The 21,326-nt window shown below is 35.2% G+C and overlaps 1 protein-coding gene across 4 annotated transcripts in view; it reads right to left on the reverse strand.

Annotated features, from left to right (window-relative positions):
- Nucleotides 1-21,326, reverse strand: part of EXOC2 (exocyst complex component 2) — a 124,923-nt gene that overhangs the window by 66,995 nt on the left and 36,602 nt on the right. For all 4 annotated transcript variants that reach the window (XM_051799511.1, XM_051799508.1, XM_051799509.1 and 1 more), the window contains 5 exons: nt 14,033-14,113; nt 10,038-10,183; nt 9,859-9,940; nt 9,253-9,355; nt 6,126-6,244 (listed from right to left, as the gene is read on the reverse strand). In XM_051799511.1, coding sequence (XP_051655471.1) covers nt 6,126-6,244; nt 9,253-9,355; nt 9,859-9,940; nt 10,038-10,183; nt 14,033-14,113 — 531 coding nt within the window. The remainder of the gene's footprint in view (nt 1-6,125; nt 6,245-9,252; nt 9,356-9,858; nt 9,941-10,037; nt 10,184-14,032; nt 14,114-21,326) is intronic.

Here is a 21,326-nt window from a genome sequence, read left to right on the forward strand (position 1 = left end):
GTTAATTTTTGCATTGATCAATTTTTATTCTCTCTCTCTTTTTTTTTTTTTAATTAATAACCCATTAAGGGTTTGCTTGACATCTGCTGTCAAAAGGGTATTTCTGCTATGGACAGGGGATGTGGTTTAGACATGAAATGGCTCCCAGCTGCAAGAATTCTTCTTCCAGATGTACAGTAAGCAAAGGCAATGGAAGAGAACCAGCTGCTAGGATAACAAATTGAAAAGGCCCTTTTGACACAAGCCTTGCTGGCCTGTCTGATCTAACAAAGATGGATCATTCATTGCAAGGTGAATAGAATCTCAGTGTGGCACAGAAGAAAGAGCAACATGGTTTAAGCATACATTTATCTCCTTCACACTACGTACAGCTGCTGCTACTCTGGCACAGAAAAACCCTGCATAGTTTTTTACAATATCTGGAGAGCTGTGCATCATACTCAGCTCTGCAAAAATAATACTTTTTTCCAGCAATAAGAACTAAAAAGCAAATAAAAATCACAGTGACTGAACTAGCATATTCCTGTTTGGAAAGCTGGCTTCATTTTCGGAACTTTAATAGGTTGAATATTTTGCAACCCAAAAGGCAGAAAAAAGATCACACCACAACCATATCAGTCTTTTCATTTACAGTTTTAGTTTCTAATGGGTATTAACAGGTAGCTTATTTGCAACACCATTACATGGTACCTACCTCACAGATTTAGGTCACTGAAAGAATTACCATCAAAGGTATTGGCAAAAGTTGTTTTAATATGAATTTGTAAAAGTGTGACCTAAAGTTTGCAACAACCTGTTAGGAAACGAAGGCTTTCTCAGCCAGTTTGATGAAAACTGGATGGGAATCCTCATCCATTTTAGTTCAAAGGATCATGAAACCTACTAAGCCACTATTAAAGTCTAAGCAAACAACCACTGGCCACACAGAAAACAGGCTTAACTTCCATAGCTTGTATCCCTGATACTCACATTAAGAATTCCGTTGCTTAACTCATTTTGGCTATCTGCCCAGTACCCCAGGCAAATTTTAAACTAAACCTCATTTATTTACATTTATTTTCATGTCATTTTACGTCATTATATTCTGCATGTTTCCTGCACTCAAACAAGTCAGTCTGGGAAGCATAAACCACAGTGAAAAACTACAATTATGTCCTAATGATAGAGGAATTGCAAAATAAAGTTAAAAATTACGAATATGTAAAATCTTAATTGAAGGAAGCCATTTAGTATCCAGGTACCAGACTTAAAAGTCCCTAGACTCCCACAAATCATAAGTTTAAAGTTCAGAAGCAGCAATTCAGACTTTAGCCAATACAAGGCATAAAAAATACTAACATACAATTCAGTTTATAATTCAAATATCTCTTATTAGAGATTTAATAAGTACTGTTTTGAGTGAACATATGCTCTTCTCTGTTAACTTAATATTCACGGCCTGAAAAAATGCTCTTTTTCCAGTTTATTCAGTCTCAAGCATCTCCTTCTCTCTAACATATCTACATACTAAGTAACTGCAGCTATCTCTATTTACCTACTTCAGGTCCTTCCAGGGGACAAAACCAGCAGGATGTGACCGGATTCATAAAAGGAATTCGTCTATGCTTCAGGAAATAACTTCATAAAACACAATAAAAAAGCACAACTTTCTATTCAATGAGTAAGGCAGATTAACTTTTTAAGTTTTTTACTTAATGTAACAAACCTACATATTTACATCAGCAGACCTAGAGCTCCAGTCAGTTGCACATGGGTCCCATATCTACAGCTGCACCTTTAATGGAAGAATCTGACCACCAGAGAAGCAGGAGAGTGGCTTAATATAAGGAGAGGAGCATGGGAACTTTATGATTTGGGTATACCTTGTACTGCCTCACGCTTTTACTGACTTTGGCTATGCTATTTGGTCTCTTTGTCTTGGTTACTCATGCTTCAGAGCAGGAGAAATTTTGATCTGCTGTCATATCTGCATTTTCGCTCACTACTTAAAACCTGTGGGCTTGGATTCAAACAGTTTCACATAACATGAACATCATCTGCCTGTACTTTTTTACCTCATAATTGAGGAAGGTCTGCTATGGCTACAGGGAACAAGAAATAGATAGGCTAAAGGCAACAATGGGTGAGTAACAACAGCCACATCTTAGCACATAACGAAATGTTAACCTACATAATGCAAGACTAATCAGCAAACCAACAGGGTTGTTTAGACTGAGGGGAAACAGTATGTTCACATGCATACAGAGCTATTCCTCAAGAGAAATAACAGACTCCAAAGCACTGCTGTAAAGTACATCACACACAGGACTTGAGAGAATCCCCCATCCTACTTGTAGTCACAGAAATAAATGCAGCCAATTAACTAATGATCAGATTACTGCATCTATTATGATTAATAAATGTCTATTAAAATCAAAGGAAAGATCCAACTGAATAATTTGCTGTTGGTAGTTGTCAGCTTTTTAAGTCACACTGCCAAATTATTTGACAAAGCTTGGCACAGCTTGATATACCCTTCCAGTTTTTGGAAATAGTATTAACACAAGTGGGATTAACTGAAAACAGACAGCATTTGAAACATGCAAGACTTCTGCTAATCCCTGAAAAAAATTCTGAAAGAGAACTCCAGGATCATTACAGCTCTGTGAACTTGCCACAGTTTCTTCTTTCCGGTTCCATCAGAGATTGTTCTATGTTATGGCACTATGATACTTTGTACTTTCAGGACATCATTACAACTGCTGAGTATTTATACAAAGTGGAATTAATCTCTAGTAATATCCAAGCACAGAGGTTTGTTTTTTTAAAAAACTTTTCATGTTATAGTACTACTGAGACCGAAGGATTCACACACTCAGATGAAAAATAGATATAAACCCAAACCAAACATTTATTTAAATACATCTCTAATACACAATTTTCTGATAGCTCCTTCCAACAGCATCTAAATTAGCTCATTCTTCTCCTTCAACTAGGACACCCTTGAAAGTGCAGCTATTAATAAGAGGACAATTATTAGATGAAGATCCCACAGAGGATATAGAAAACTAGATTTAATTCTTGTCAGTATTGGGGATTTTTCCTGACTGCCATGAGTATTGGTCTGGATGAGATGATATGTCACCAAATCTCTTACAGAAGATAGAAGATGCTATTTCTGTATAAGAAAATGAAATTATTTCAATTGAGATGACTAATGAATGAGTCAGCCTTCTAGCTATGCAGAGACAACTGGAACGATTCTGTCCCACAGAACACACTGTTGGCTTATCATATTACTGACTAAATTTGGAGTACATTCTCCTCAGAATTCACTTAGGATTGCGATAAAATAATCTCAAACTTAACCTCTCCTTCCTGAACACATCATGGCCAGCAAATAAATTCTTTAGAGAATATTTACTATTTGACAATCAGCTACAAAGATCCTGTCCAGAATGCCTAATGGTTTTCAAAAAATAAAAAAAACAAACCCCACAACTTATCCAGGTAAGAAATAGCAAGAGACTCTTGTCTAATTCCAAATGCACTTCAAGTAGTAAAATTCATGTGTAGTGACTCAAAGCACAGTTCTGTTTGAAACCTAATAAAATAGCAGCAAAATGCTTTGGCACAAGCTCAGTTGAAAGCTGAAAAATTGTGCACAAATGCAAAAATGGATACAATCTGCTACTTAGGTTTAAGTTTACTACGCTGAAAAGTTTTGATTTAGGCGATTTGAATGCATACATTCAGTTGGCAGAAGAACTAAGGTAAGAATAGCCAGAAATAGTTGGTATGCTCAAGGTGGAACCATAATCGCTGTCTGCTTATTCCAGCATATGCAATATGAAGACTGCCATCTGCTAGAAACCATTTTCATTACCCCGTCAAAAAGGGAAACCTAGAAAAAAATTTAATGCCCTTCTCATTGGAGAATCAGCTTTATGACTCACCTCTTCCTTCAAATGCTTGATATACAAAAAAAAAAAATCTTTTTAGGAAGCCGGTATTAAGTGGAGGAATTAAATGTTTGAAAATTAATTAATATTTTCTCTCAAAAAGAGTCTATGAATTTATGAACATATAAATAACATTTGTGACTTGTTGAAATTGATTATATGCCCCAAAGTCTTGCATAACAAAATTGATATCCATGAATAAAACTCCACACTTTTCCTGTTTGAGAAGTATACATCTGTTAAAGTAGATTAAAACACATTCCATGTCTCTGATCACAATCAGCATTGTTCTACTTGGCAGTCAAAACCAATCTTTCTGAGTTTTCTTTTTTCCATCTCCCATCTGGTGTATGCCAAAATTAAAGATCTATGGAAAGGAAAAATCAAGCTTAGCAACTTTCCTTTGTCCTACTAGGTACTAAGTGAGAAGTTAAATCAACTAAGATTGAGAATTTTAAAATCTGTACAAAAACCTACAATCAATAAGGACCACATAGAAGGCTGGAAGAAAGCTATTGAAAGTTGATGAACTTTTTAATAAAAGTCATATTAGCATTTCTTTCATACATGCATAAAATACTAACTATTGATACATGCATTTACTGGGCATTCAAGTTTTTTAAATTCCCTCTTTTGTGAGCCAAACAAAGCTGCTAACATAATAGCCCCTTTGAAAGTAAGGCTGAGGTAAGCAGATTTGTTGCAAGAAAAATACCAAAAAGGCTGAGATTTTTCAAGATAAATCTAGGAATTTACACATGTTTTCCACTCATTCACTGGAGCCTGCATATCAAAATTATATAGACTAGCAAAACAAAAGTCTCGAGCACTAAGTATCTTCATGTCCTTATTTTTCTAACTAAGAAGCTGAGAGATGCCTATACAACAATTTGCAAGCAAGAGGAGAAAACTTAGAATTATTAAACATGGCTGTTTTTTTTGCTCCTGCTAACTGTATCTTGTGAGGCTGGTGGTGGTGTCTCAGGGTTTTGATGAGGAGAGAAGACAGGGAGGTTCTGCAAACGTTCTGAATTTTGACTGAGAGGCCAGGAAAACAATTTGGTATTCCAGTTGGTTCCACTGCACTTCACACCGTGTAATGGAACAAAGATAGCCAGTGCACACTTTTAAGCTAAAACTTACTGATGTTGCTGTCATATGTGATGCACCCTGTGAACTCTATACCTAATGTCACAACCTCTGTGATGGAGTTCAAGCCTCCTGCAGCAATTTTACAGCACATTTCTGCTGCAGCTCCAAATCAGTAAAATTTTTGCGGTTTCTGAGAATAAAACACCTTATTTGGTTTGGGATATGCATGTACTAACACTATATGTGGGAGTTACCTATAAGCCAAGGGACGCCAGATTCCAATATGCCTAATCATTTCAGAACTAGCAGCAAATTCTGTAAGACTTCTTGAGAAACAAGGCACTGCTTCTAATTTTCTAACTTGAAAATCCAATTTTCAGATTTTACTACAGATAGGTCAGGCCAACAGCCTTACACCTATTCTCTTTTGTCTCTTTTGTTAACATATATGCTAATGTTAACTTGTAGCTAAGTTGCTGCCATACCTGAAAGCAGTACCTACTTTGAGGAGCAATGCTGGCAAAGACATGACTATGTACTCATATTGGTCTTAACATAACATTGTCTAAATATCCCATTTGTCGAGCTCACAGATCTGTGCCCAAACACTGTAACCTGAATTTTGAAACTGCACACAAAGAACAAGAGAATACCATATTATCATTCACAGCATATCAAGAAATGACACATTATTCCACTGTGCCCCAATTTCCTGTGTATCTATTTACTAACAGCATGTCTTATGACAAAGAAATCTAACTGGTAGATTCAGAGAACAATCCAAACTTCATGTGACCTCAAAGAAATATTTCAAGAGGACAGTAAACTACAGATAAATGATTGAAATTTAATGTTTTTTCCATGTAAAAAGCTTAGAAGTTATAAGTCAAACAAAAAGAAAACTCCAACTGCTGTTTTGGTTTTATAATAGAATAAAGAAAAAATACAAGTCAGCATTCAACTTTGTAGGAAGCTATCAAAATTGATGGGAAAAAACCCAAATATCATCTGTACTTGTCAAATAAAAGGCAATGCCAAAGTCCTAAATGTCAAATAGATATATATATATTTAAAATAAAAATGTGTCCTTGCCTTTTTGTTCTTTAACATAGCTCTCCTTACAGTTGTGCATGAGCTGCAGAATCCACTGATGTTGAGCACCAATGCACTGCCAAGCTGGGTCCCCAGGCGCATGAAGATCAGAAAGATATCTGTAAAACCCAGTCCAAAAATCACAGCTCTGACTTAACACACTGAAGGCCTCATTAAAATAGACCTAAGACGTACTAAGAAATATTTTTTTCTACATAATTTTAAAAATTCAAGAACAGCTGTTAAGATGTGCTCATACCCACTGCATTCTCCCTTCCTCATTTAATGAGGCAAAATTCCACCAAAAAACCTTATAGAAATAAACAAAACCATATATTGTTAATATCATATTAATATGCATTTTCAGTTGTGCCTCGAGTAAAGTATGTGGGAAACCAAACTATTTATCTGCAAGGTTGCAGTTTAGTGTTTCATATTTCACTTGGAACCAGTGATGACATCTCAAGCACATAAAATATGGTATTTTTCTTCCTACTGTATATGTTCTGATTGTATCATCATGCAATCTTAACAAGTAATTACAGAAAGAATTAATTTCTGGCAGGTCATTACTTTTAGCACATGCATGCAACAAGCAAATGTAACCCGAACTACTGGGTGAGCTTTTTTTGTTTGTTTTGGTCTGGTGTTTTTATGCATGCACATGGTCTGAAAAAAAGAGGAGGGGGGAGAGATTACAAAAAGGATTGGAGCTTCTAATTTGCAGAAGCAAAACACCATCTGTCTTTAGGGAGAGAGGAGTATTAGAAGTCAGCTGCTGCGGTTTCAAAGAGAACACCGAAGGAATATAGTCTAATGTGTAGCATTCAAGACTATCTAACAACAGTACTTTCAAAATAGTACTTTCAAAAATAGATGTAGCTGCTCTACTATTTAAGGCATTCCATTATATTCTGCATTAATGAGATGCAGAGCAGATTAAAAAAATTCAAGAAGCTTAACATGAAGTATACTGATATATTACCTCAAGCAGTGCCGGGAATGTTTTACTCCCTCACAAAAGCTGTATTACTACAATAATACCTAACATTAATTATGACTGTGTTGCAAAATTCTGTCTTTGCCAACTGTCTGCAGTGTTGAACAAAAAATAAACTGTCAAAGTAGGATTGGTTGGATGGATGAGAAAATTACACAACTAACCATTCTGACAGGGTGACATTTATTGATTATGAGCTCAAGTCCTTCGTCAATGCTAAGAGGGACTTCAGTCTTCTCTTAGGCACCAAATAAAATAACAAAATTATCACTGGTCTTGAAAGAAATATACCTACTTGGCTGCTAAGTGCTATGGTAAACTATTCCTGGACTGTATAAAATAATTAACAATGTAAATACCATAAGACAATGAGAGGAAAACATGAACTGAAGCTTAATTATAAACATTGAATATCTGAGGGAGAAAAATCACAGTATTTCAGGTCTTGCTCAGCCTTAGACTTCAGAGACATACAAAACAAATGTATCAAGGAAGAAAAAACATCACAAAAATAGCAGGGTTTATCCAAACAATTTTAAAATTAGGATTTTGTTAATTTCCTTTTAGCTGAAGTGCTCTGAAGAAAACTTATTTCACACCCTGCCTCCAGAAAATTTACACTAGTATAGCCACCTTAGCATATCTAGAGTAGTGAAACTAATTTAATCATTTTGTAGGCTGGGATTCTGTCAATTTATTAGAACTAAATTATTCCACATTTGTTCACTCCATGCTCTCCCTCATTATATTGTTCTACATGTTGGTAGTTACATTAACACAGTCTATTTTAATGTAGACCAGGATGCTTTTAAAGATTCAATACTTCAAGGTAAGGGGCTAGCAAAAAACTAAAAAGCAACCAACCCAAAAACTAAATGCACCACAAACCCAATCAAGAAACAAAAAAACCTCCAACCAACCAAAAAAAAAACCAAAAAAACACCCCCAAACAAAATGCAACTAGAATCAGCCACATGTACAACTACGATTCTTTCAAAGAATCCTTAGAAAAGGTAAAAATGGCTTAGATAAAGCAGTTGCTCTTTATACTTTTCAAGACTGACAGAGAAAGGAAATAGCAGTGACTTATTCATAGACAGAAAATGCTTAACTATTTATCTCAAAACACAATTCCAATAAATAGGCAATATTTATAAAGTATGCAAAAGCATGAGAAGCACTCTACATAAATGCACACAGGTCATTGTACTCAAACTCACACAACACAAAGGGACCTAAGATACCAACACTGCACTTGGTCCTATGTGACTGGGCCTGGTGTGCACACAAAACATTGAAGACCTCGTGCAAGCGCCAGAATTTTACAAATGCTTCCCACAAAGCACATTTAGTCCACATCTTTTAAGGTAACTGAAAAAAGCAGTGAAGTTGTCAAGACACACTAGGAGCCCTAGCACCATCCATGCCTCAAAAGCTTTCTAAATAAAGCCATCAGATGTTTCAGAGCACTCTAAAGTTTGGCACCAGCCACCATAAGATTCACATCTACCAGCAGAAGGTTCGGCCAACTTGTCTCAGTATCCCTACAAGACACTTTGATATCAGCTTTGCGAAAAACAGAAAATCTAGAAATGTTAATGAAAACTGGGGAACCAGTTCATGTTCATGAAATATGAAGTAACTTCATTATTTAGCCTGAGCAGTAAAAGAGCCAAATTCGAATGACAGTCTGGATTAAAATCTCCCTGTTATCTGACTCAGGATGATTCCATTTCAACACCAGCCAAGCTGAAGTGTAAGAAAAATAAATAAGGAATCTATTTTGAGGCATGCGAACTGCAAGTAATCATTTCAAACATAGCTTGCAATATGATGCTTTAGAGAAAGCAACAGAATTTAAACATGCCTTAAAGATTTAAAAAAAATTAAATTCAAAACTCAATTATGCTTCATTGTTCTCATTCAAGAACTGTTTTTCAGTCATTCAGTAAAAAAGTAACATTCCATTGCCATTGTTTATATAATCATAAAATCTCAAAATACTCTACTTACAGCTTTAAAATCAGTATTTAAACCACAGTAAAACTACTCACTAACATATTTAGGAAACATTTAAATACACATCTAACACCATATGTCTGATGAAGGCACCAGTCAAATGATTACCTTATATAACGTTTCTGATCATGCAATGTTGATGGAGTTTCAAGCAGCTTATCCAACAAAAGTTCTCGTAAAGCTTCAATTCTGGTTTCAACTTCTGCGTAATCTAGGAGTAGGGAGCAGAAACAAAACCAATGTGTCCTTCAGCAGGGCTATGAACTGAAAATTACATTATTTTCATAGGATATCAGACACTTCTGGAGTTAACGTGGAAATCAATATAATTCATTTTATAATAACAAGCCACATCTGAACATTTTGTACATGACAGTCCTACAAAACCCAGAAAATTAGACTTTCAAGTCTTTCAACAATATGCCAGTGAGAGATACCCAAAGTCACATTTTAATTACTGTACATTTTTTATGTCCAGTAATACCAAGCCTGAATAAATAAATTAAATTGGCTGTGATTTCATGTTGTGGGATATACAACTCACCCAGAATACTTGCCAGAAATACTGTGTAAATGGTTCCTATAAATCCATAATTTGTATGGATAGAAATTCATATCAAATCCACATAAAGCTCTTTAGTCTACTATGTGCTTTTTAGCCTATAAGTTAAAAAAAACCACCAAACCCATTAAATAACAGAGCACATATCTTACATTTTTTGAATACTTGAACCTCTGTCTTTCCAAAGAGGGACTTGGCTTTTTCATAGTCATTAATAACCACATCATAATCGCCCTTAAAAACAAAACCAAGAATTTATATTTGTCAAGAAAAAGACTAAATTCAACAGATTCCTTTCAGCAAATAGAAAATTATTTTTAAAGGATTATACCTTCTGGATATTTCTTTCAATATTTAAGGGAAGATTGAAAAGAAATTTAAAACGCTGAAGAACATTAAGCGCGTTTCTCGTTGAATCAGCTTTGTCCTTGCGACCCAGCACTTCTTGAAATAAGGTATCTGCTGTGTTACTGGCTCCTATTTCAAAAAGGATGACAATAAGAGAAAGTAGAGTAAGTAATCAGTTGAAATCACGAACAGATTTTCTTCATTTTAATGAGTTATTCAAGTTTTTTAGAGTAAATGAGTAATTATTGCTGATTTTCATACTTTTTTGTTTAACTGTGTTAACATTTTACAACTGCTGAAATACTATTTCAAAGGGAACCACTTAGCATTTTAATGTGGTAAGACCCCTGTGCAATTAAAAACAATCACTCTTTCCTATTTCAAATGCTTAGCTTTTGCTGCAGATATTTTATAGTTTGCTTTGGCTCCAGATGTACATTTTACAACCAAATTATGCATCTCAGAATATGGAAAAAGCATTAGAAAGTTTTATTTTTTAAAAAAATATAATTCAATTATTATATTAACTATCATTGCTTTAAAAGCTATGACCAGGTTTTGCAAATAATTTTTCCGTGTTTTCAAATCAAGTCTTAAAAATTATTAGCAATATTTGATATTTAAGTGAGTCTCTAAGAAGTACCAACGATTAAGATAAGGACAGTGTCATGGCTGAAAAAAGTCTAAGTAGCTGGTCACTGTAACAGAATTGCCTTCGCATTGCATTAAAAGTCTTACTGGCTTCATTACACACAGGATCAAGCCTTGCTCAACAATTTCATGCATTTAAGTCTCTACTATCTGCAGATACTCTTCAATAAATTCATTAAATATAGCCCTAAAACCTTTTCTATCCAAACTAAAAAGCATTCCATTTTCTAATGGAGATTATTTTCTAACACAGAATAATAAAATTACATTTATGGTAGAGAAGATTTTCATCGCATGTGAATATTTGCATTTTTCAACTTGTGACTTACTTTTAATTAACCAAAAAAAAACAAAAACAAAAGTGGAACTGTTTTAGCCTTTTTGATCGTTGCATGTAGAAGTTTCTACATTATCTGGTCTAGTGACTATACTTTAAGCAAAGATGAAAAAAATTACATCAGTCTCACTGGGTGGCTTGCATGCCATTTTCTCTAGTCAACACTGTGGGTGGCCCGCTCATGTTAAAAGTAGTCTTTGTAAAATAATTGTTATATCTAAATAATGTTTAAACTTTGTTGAAATTTTGAAGCCTTGATGTAAAAAAAGTTTTGTCAGGACAGCTATTTCTACTGCATACTATTCAGTATGCACTTGAATCCATTAAGGAGAAATGCACAATGAAAACAGCTAGCTGGACATTTAAATACAGACCACTGGTAAAGTATGATTTTTCTCAAGGTTATAAAAAAAATGCTTGTTTTGTAAATCCTTCCAGTAAGTTAACATTTGCTTTGTCTGAATTCATATGTTTCTTGTGCTTTCTTTTAACAACCCAGAAGCAATGTACTGTATCTGAGAAATGAAGTTATATTCAAAAAGTTGTTGGTTTGTTTTTTTTTTTTTAAATTCAATGCAAACCTCTTAAAAAGGTAATTGACAACTGCAGGAAAAGCACAGTGATTTCTATCTTCATCTCTTTATGAATTACTTTGCTGTATAAATCCTTAATTCAGGTAAATGATTTTACTTTTTTTTTTTCCTAATGGTACTTTTTCTGTTTTACAAAGAAATCGAAATATATCAAATTACCTACTAATGTCTTAATGAAATTCAATACTTCATGCAAGTCTATGTTTTTAGAATTATAATATTGTAAAATTTCTTCCCTCCTCATCCCTTCAACATTAACAATCTTTATCTCTTGATTACTGATGAACAATCTAAACCTAAACAACCCATGGACAAAGTTCCAGGTCTTATATTGACCAACTATGCTTTCAAAACAAATGATTCATCTACAGTGCATGAATTTTTTACTTCAAAATAAATCTCTAGTTATCCAACAGTGTCTGTCACAGAGTCTGACAAAAACATCACATAATGAAATTTGATTGACCTCCTTTAATGTGCAATTATTCATTAAATTCATTATAGGACACCGTATGTTTTAAATAACATATATTTAACAGCTTGTTTAGCAATTAAATTTTGCAAAAACTCCAAACATTTATAATTCCACCTATAACACCAAACTGTGCTTCTACTACCCCATGTCATTTCAGTTCAATAATTTGGCACCCTCTTAACATACATTCAGATGCTGTGGAAAACATCCTTATTTTTAGGAGTTTGTAACCAAGCTCACACAACACCAAGTGTCTCCCCAAACATGCACCTATAGCCCATAAAATGTAAAATTTGACTAAAGAATTGAAGTCATGTTTGAAAGCAGGCCCTGTTACTCATGGATTATGGAAGCTTTTCAATGGTCAGACAAGAAACAAAGCTTTGATCCCAAACTACTTTGCATAATGTTATTTACTCTTTTTAAATCCTTGTATTCCTACTTCCCTGCCTCCCACCCATCATGACTTGCAAAGTATCATGAGGAAAAGCAGCCAATTCTTTTCATAGCAGAGCCAAACTTAAAAACACTCTGAAGTGTCTGGCACAAGTTCCTCTACAGATCCAGCTTGAAATACAGTCTGCATTGTCTACATACGGAATTCAGCCACCATTTATCGAATGAAACAGTAATTATACATTCTAGGTAAATTTGTCTTATATTAGTGTATATAGGAAAGGATCACAAACCAATGTTTTTGCTTTTTTATTTAAAATCTTTCACACAATTTTGTACGAGGGAAAGTGCTCTCCAAGGAATCTGTGCTTGGTGCATGACATGGCATAAATACAGAGCACTGAGAATTGTACTGGAAAATTTCAGCACGTGCTTCTTACTTCTACCGTAGATGTACCAAATATCTTGCACACACAGACACACGTTACAGTCTTTATATAGTGGTGTGACATTTTTTTGTGATTTTTTTGGCAATTTTTAAAATTTTTGGTGGGTTTGTTTTTTTTATTCCAGAAAACAAGATGAGGCAATAACAATGTTCAAACTATACCTTTATTGTGAGCATTAATGAATCTCTACTGAAACGAGCTAGAGCTGTTCACAAAACCCTCTGCTTTCTTTGTGCTCCCCACACAGACACACATACAGTCACTGCTTTCTTCACACAAGACAAGAAAAACAGTGAACTTCCATGTCACTTTCTTGATTTCATAAAACACACTCAGACTTTCCAACACTGAGTCAGCTATCTGCATGTCATTCCTGCTTATTGATACAGCACTAAGGGAAACATCCCTTCCTCTGTGAAAAAAATCACAATGAAACAAAGTAAAATTATCTTGGCAGAAGTCCCAGAATGAAAAAAAAAAAAAGTAACTTTTTTGATCTGATGAAACACATGCCGAACTGCAGCAAATTCAAGCCATCTCTCTCAATGCAACCTTAGAGTTAATACAGAAAAACAGAAAAGAAAATACTGACAGCTTTTCAAGGTTTCTAGAAAGAATGCTTATGCCAAATAGTCTAAATGCCAACACTTTAAGTGGAAATGATCCTGTTAATAGACCTTGTTATTGCAAACAGCTTATATTTGGGTTTTTTTCTGCTTTTACTCGAACTTTTTACAATCCTGGTATTTAGCTCTGCTCATCCTTCTACAGTTCTGTCTATCCATATAGTTCCTCTGTTTCCTTTGTCCACTCAAAATTGAGATACCACCAAAGTTAAATGATTTATCATGTCTTTACTTTGATATTTATTCTGTTATCACAAACACCGACAAAAGTCATGGGAAGAGCTGCTACTTACTTCAAAAGGTGTATTATCACACCATAAAACCATACTATCAAACAGGGCACAAGAGGCTGTACTGTTTTCTACTTTCTACCATATCCCTAGGAATATATTAAAGCTTGTTAGAAAGTCCAAAATCCATAAATAGTTGCTGCTGGAAGGACAAAACTTACTGTTCAGTACATTCTCCAGTTTTTGCGTCATGGATCCTTCTACTTTTTCCGTTCCATCTGCTTCCAGTTTTTGATGGATTGCTGGAATAAAGTGTCTAGTTAAAATGCAGAACATTTTAATAGGTGGGAATACATTACGTCAAAGTGACACTTCTAAACATTTTTAAAATTAAAAATAAAGCGTTATTTTTCTTTTTAGACATGTAAAAATACAAACATGCTTCATAGCAGCAGAGACTATGAAGGGCTAAGAGCCAGACATTGCAGAATTTTAACCATTACTTTGACATAGACTTCCTGTATCATCTTGAACAAGACAGTAATGCTTAAGGAAAACAAAACCATGTGGACAGAATAATCTACTAGCTATTATAATCTAAATTAGCTATCTTGTAGTACTAACACAAATTAGTATTTTGAAAAGTAGGTATCATTTAAGCACAAAATACTTTGCTTTCTAAATCACTGATCTTACCAAAAAGAAATGACCAACAATTAAAAGGGCAGAAAGACAGTCATGGGGAATTTGGATGATCCCAAAATGATCTGCTAGAACATGTTCACTTCACTTGTTTTCATCTATAAAAAGGCACTCTCAAAACACACAATTTAAGAGTTTCTTGAAGCATTAACCATTACACAGAAACACTGATACTCTTGCTCAAAACAACATGAAAACAGAAGGGAAGTTGCTGTATTTTAAGATGCTATTTTTCTCCTGTCCTAAAATGATAAAATCCCCAATTATTACTTCTTTGTGGTATTACTAATGGATGCGAAAATGCATAGTAACAGCATTAATTTCTTCTTTTATTATAATTTCTTTTTCAGGAGGGGGGAAATTTATCAGCACAACGTGATAATACTATATTACTCTGAAAATATGAACAGTGAATGCAGGGTAGGTAGTCCTTTCTTCTACTTCCCCTCTCTTACAGCCTTCCTCCCCTCTTCTTCTCTGTTCAATACAACTGATCCAAACCAGTATCCAGGTTTTTTTTTAGGTAGTATCCCTGTATATATGGACCATATATAAAACAATTATTTAAAAATATGATTTTCCTTTAAAATTTTTAATCTGTTAACATTTGTAAAATTTGCTCTATCAAATAGCCATCAGCTCCTATTGCTTTAGATAAATTTGAGGCTTAAAAACCTCCTACTGCTTTCTGCTGGTTCTCAGTAGGATGGAGTGAAGCTAAGCTATACTTGAAAAGAGCAATATCCAGCGCTTTGAAAGAAGTAAATAATTATATATTTTAGTTCAAAACACAAATACAGTTTTGAAACCAGTCTCCCAATTGCCCCAGCTTATCTTGCTCTGGTTTGCATTGCTGAGCAGCCTGAGCTCCTCAACTGGATTCTTTTAAGATGAAACAACACTAGAAGATGCACTCCATGACTATAGATAATGTGCTGTAAGAGATACCTGGAATTCAATCCACCAAGTGGTACTTGAACTACTCTCAAATATCACCCTAAACTTCACATAAAAAGCTTAGAGACACCACTGCCAACTGATTTCCCCTACAGTGCCATCCCTACATGCCCTTGCCATGTAGACGCAAATTAAGAACAAGTGAACAAGGACAGAAACCACCTTTAGTAAAGGCAGCCCTGTGGCCTCAGTCCTACAGCAAGTGGCTATTCCAAAACATGATGGCCCTTGATATTCTCCAGACTCTATCAAAGGCGGAATTTTCACTGGGGGGGATGGGAAAAATAGGTGAGGAATGGGAGTATGTGATTAAAAAAAAAAAAAAAAGAGAAAATTACATTATTCTCAAACATCTGAAGTTGACCCTTAAATCTCTTGATCCTACACAAAAAATTCCAGGAAGTCTTGCTTTCTTGAAAATGCAAGAGCAACTCATTATTTTTGTTCTGAGAGTCATCAAAGGGGAAAAAAATAACTCTAATTTAGGACAAATGGTAAAGGTCTAGACCTACCTAAGTTACTCTGTCTACACACAATAAATTTGTTGTATTTCCTTCTACATGTTAATGTGCTACTTTGTGTATTGAAGTTATTTTTACTCATAATAAACAGATTTAGCAATAGTGCATTCATTGTATTCCTAAGCTGAGTTATAAAAAAGTCTTAAGTTTTCAGAGCAAAAAATGTTATGTTTTATCAGAAAGTCTACGATTACTTTGTATGCATCAAATGATTTTTAAAAAGCTACGTGTATGTTCCTTCTATGGGGACCAGACAAAAAGTCTTTGAGTTAGAAGCTTAGACAAGCAAAACTGTATGGAGTCAAGAAAAATATCTGTAGACCTAATCTGGTTGGAAAGAATCTAGAGACATTTAAGTTTTTTTTTCCTCTTAGAGTAGTAAAACCATCTAACAGTAGAATGATACGTTTGGGACAACCCCTGTACTCCTGCACCCACATGCTTCCTTTTGCTCCATCTAGCAATCACACAGCTGCAGGGCAGCTGTAGTGAGATGATTTGGGGGAAAACTAACTCACTGAGGAAGAAACGTTTCTTCACTGATCAGCGAGCTTGTCTAAAGCTTGCCCCAATTGCAGCACTGCAGTATAAAGGAAGAGGGAAAAAAAGCACATGGCCAAGGGCAAGTGGAAAGCCAGTCTAATTCTCCTCACAGTATCCAATACTTATGATTACCTTCAAATGCAGCTTCGTACCCTCCACTCATCACTGGCTGCAGTAAGAAGAGCAAGGAGAAAATTTTAGGTCTTTGAAGCCTTGAAGTAAAGGATGGATGGGGTTTTTTCTTGAATTGCCAGTTACCCTGGATTTACCCGACACAAACTATACAAGTTGGAAGAGCAGTTGCAAACCTAGGAGAATCTGTTCCTCATTTTTGAGGAGCAATACTGTAAGAAGCATACAATAAATACAAATGAGGAAAGGCTAAGTCTAGGGCCAGAAAATTAACTGCATTTTGTATCATCTTTGTTATGTTCAAGTTTCCCAATATTTAAAGGCATTAAAAGCTGCAGTGAGGTACTAACTAATAATAGTAAAGAGACTAAGTTCAGAGCTCACAATCTCTAAGCTGTGACTAAATACACCAGAATATGGCAAATAAGCCATAATACAGGCACTGCAGTAAAATTAACTGCAATTAATTAATTGCTACTTGTGTTGAAAACAGTTTTATTGAATCTAAGGAAGGATATGGGGTTTTTTTTAGATTTATGGCAACCATAAATCTAACAAATTAAACCATACTCGCCAGGTTCATGCAGCTTTTGACTTGCAAATTTCGTTCCTGATTTACTCATTAGACATTTTTAAAACATATTTCAAGATAGGCCCCAAGAGTATAGGTATTCTCCAAACTTTCTCAGCCTAACTCAGCTCAAAGCAACATAGAAGCAAGTTTTCATCATTTTCTGATTAAAAGATGGCATTTGATATATCTGAAAAGCTTATCCATTTCCAAAGAAATGTCGTTAAAGAAAAAAGCACCTGAAATAAATCACATCCTTTTAGTCAGATGCAGAAAACAGGAGGGAAAAAAATACAAAAAGTGAAAGACCGACTCAGCAAAGTATTTCTGAAGATCTGATACAGTAATTGTCAAGAACCTGGCACCAAAGCACAGTAATGGAGGAACGAAGAACACATGTTAACATGCTGTCAGGATTCATGCTCAGTGCCTTTGGAACAAAAATACCTTTGTTTTCCTTTATTAAAAGATCAGTGATTTTTCCGTAACTTGAACAAGATGTAAGAAAGTTATTGATGAGGACAGTACCCCCCTATGTAGGGTAAAAACTCTGAATAGATTCAACAGGAATGCATAGCAATATATAAAGACAGCATGCCATGAACAGAGCTCTTAATACATTACACTATCTATCAAAACCTTAAAAAAAAAAAAAAAGTTTTCCCATGGCCCCTAGTCAGTAGTGCTAAGTTTAGTTTGGTTTGGTCATCCCTCCAGTTTTCTGAGATTTCTAGATATTTTTGCACTGGCATGGCAAACTTGGTTTTGTTTTGGTAAATATTATTAATCCAAGCAAAAATTACAAAAAAATGAAGTAAATGTAGTATTGTCCTTAATTGTCTTTATGTGTTTTGTTTCTCTAGTATTTACTTCTTCAAGCTTGCTTACTCAACACAGTGGCAAAAATCAAAGAAAATGGACAGACTTAAGATGCTAATTTAAGGCAATTAAAGCACGGTGCTAGGAGGGGAGGTTTTATGAAAATAAGAGACCAAAACTTTTAGTCTAACAACACTGTGAGGTCTGATAACTTGTTCTCACATGGGCTTATATTTAAGCAAGTCTGATATTTCTAGGCAAACATCTCAGAAATAGACAGGAAAATAGGGTTTATTATTCTGCCTATGGATCCACTAAAAATTCTGGGCTGGACCCATGCCTTTACCAGAGCACTTCAAAATTATATTCTCTTTTTACTGACACAGTGCTAACGTCCTGAATCTGTGAAAGCTGATGGCAGAAATAAAAGCAGCTTTTAAACGTTGCATGAATTTAAAAAGTGATATGGAAATCAAAATGGAACAACGTATCATGCAATTAAGCCGGTGTTATGGCTTGCAGGTTAAGTCTGGCTCAAATATAATTATAGGGAACTTTTTGCACATTTGCAATCAATTGCAGCACTACCTATTTGAAAATTTCAATTTCAAAACATATTTTCCTTCTTTTTGATGCTTTACTATTTTTCAAATGCAAACAAAAAAGTTAACTTACCTGAAAAACACAATTTCATAAAATATGACAACTACATAGTAGCTATAAGCTGCCATAACTGCATCCATTTTGAAAAATTCCTCTAGTAATTAGCTCTCATCTCTAAAACAATTACTGATTTCAAAGAAGATATATGAGCAGTCAGCATAAAAGCAGGTATAAGCCTGGGCACAAAATTTTCACTATGGACTGTGACAACTCCTGCTGTTTCACGTTTTCAAGTCAGATCATCTCTTGCTTGAGACAAAAAACACCTCCTAGACAATGTCATGCTAGAACCTGCATGAAAGGCTAGTTTGAGCCTTTTATCAACCAAGATCACATAATTTTTGCTCTTATAGAGTTGCATTAAAATAAAAATTGGTTTGCTACAGAAATTGATCATAGGCCTTGCATGAAAAGGAAGCACTTGCCCAAGACCAAACTACCTACCACCATTTACACACTTTACTGGCACTCCTTTGGCAGGTCATCTCTCTCCCAGAATACATTCCTCATTTCAATGCCCCCCCTTGTTATCTAGTGCTGCAAGATCAGAATGTAAGTTTTCAACAAACAAACTTAATTTAATTTAGCATGCCTATTTTTTCATTGTGCATACATGAGTAGGCCTATAAATGTAAGGACAAAATGAAGCAATGATAGTGCTTATCCTTCTCGGTCAGCAGAAAGTGTAAGTGTAGCACAAAGCTAACTGAAGTCTTCAGACAGGAACATCCTCTCAGAAAGCTAGACAGTGAGTTGAGAGCACATCAGATACTAGTTCAAGACTACTTGGAGGCATGATCTTAATTTTTAATCAGAAATAATCTAACTTGCACCTACTGCGGGGTACATACATGCATTGGAACTGCTATTCTGAAGTGACTGATACGCTCTTAGATACATGGCTGACACATGCAGCATCTTAGTTTACCCTTGCAAGCTTGTTTCCATGGCCCTGTTCTTTCTTAACCTTTATGAATGACCATATTTAAATTTACTAGCTATAGTAGCTAGACTGGTCTTACCCTGCAAAGAGAATATTCTGTCACTTGAAGTGGGATGAGAAAGACAACATTAACAGACGCACACCACACAGAGGACAGAGAGCTATTCTAGATATTTCAAGTCAGCTGTGTAACATTAGGTAGTAATCATATCTTTAAATTTGATTTACCCAAATCCATATGTTTAATAAAAATTCTTACTATCTGGGAAAATATATACGAGAGTGAAGTAAGGCAAAAGTGTGAATTAGATTTGTTACAAAACAGCTACGTGACAACAGCAAAACCTGGTATACCATACCCATGCTGTGCTACCGACATCTAATTGGACAAAAGGAAACCACTTCAAAACTAGTCATCAGTCTATAGTTTGCAAACAGAATCACTAATGAAAAATTGGCTCTAAATACTCCCTTTAAATTCAAACATGACAAATCTCCTCAAAAGTCAGAAGCAAAGGGACATTTATATGACAGACAAGCCTCAGTTTTTAGCTTCTCGACTTCTCAACTTCCCACTCTGACTCAGAATTTAATAGGTGATTTCTTTTGTTTTAGTTTCAGAGAAAATTAATTTAACAGGCATAATGGCAACAGCATAGGCTAATTCAGACTGAATCTGATCCTGGATCATTAACGTGTTCATCTTAGAATGAGCCTTAGGGGATGAAGTGAAAATACTCTACAGGAAGAAAAAAAAAACCAAATCAAAACCCCAGGCATCGACCAGATATAGGATCATTTCAGCTAAACATTATCCTAGCTTATGTATTAAGTAAAGTAATACAAAAAAGGCCAACTATAGTCCAAGTTGCCCATCATGCAGGTATTCCCATAGGCCACACATCTGAACAGGACTGGGAAGAGGAAAAAAGGAACAGCGCTGTAATAGCCAGTAGTGCTTCTTTCCTACAGATTTTTTCCTGAAAATCGTGTAAAATGTGTTTGCAGTTGTAGTTGCACAAGAACTGTTGCCATGGCAAACTAGAGAGTCAAATCTAAACCTCGAGTTTGTTCAAGATATTCATGTTTCAAAGACAACTTTACTTGCCAGTACAACTGTCATACTTGCACGTTTTTGCTTAAGTGAACGACTGCAGTAGTCATTTCCCAACTTTTTTCCTTTCACTTAAATGAGAAGAAACCACGGCCTAAGAGCAAAGAGCATTTCTGAAAAGGTATATTCAAAGAAAATTAATTTGCCAACTTTCCAAAGACCTCTGTGTGGGATATGACTTGCTCATGACAATAAATTATGTCTTAACTACAAACATATAAACAGCCAACCTTTCAGGAATGCCACTTTCTAGGTTGCAATTAGAATTACAGGAAATAAATCAGCTGAACTCCACGACGCTGACAAGTGGGTCAAGTTGAGGTGAGCCCTGTTCCCCTCAGCTCAGTTTACAGCTCCCTTCAGCTGATGAAACAAACTTCCTGTTGAACATCATCTCTGCAGCAGAGTCACTGTCAAACTGTCAGCCAAGCTAACAGGCAGAGAGACATGAGGATCTGATAAGACAATTCTATTTTCCCAGAAATTTAACCAAACAAGCAAGGGTTCTGGCCTATTTGAGCTCCTATTTTCTTAGTAAACACTTTCTAAA

Source organism: Manacus candei, unplaced genomic scaffold (assembly GCF_025592945.1).
Source record: "Manacus candei isolate 608988 ecotype Guabito, Panama unplaced genomic scaffold, ASM2559294v1 h1tg000049l, whole genome shotgun sequence".
In the NCBI taxonomy this organism is placed as follows: Eukaryota; Metazoa; Chordata; class Aves; order Passeriformes; family Pipridae; genus Manacus; species Manacus candei.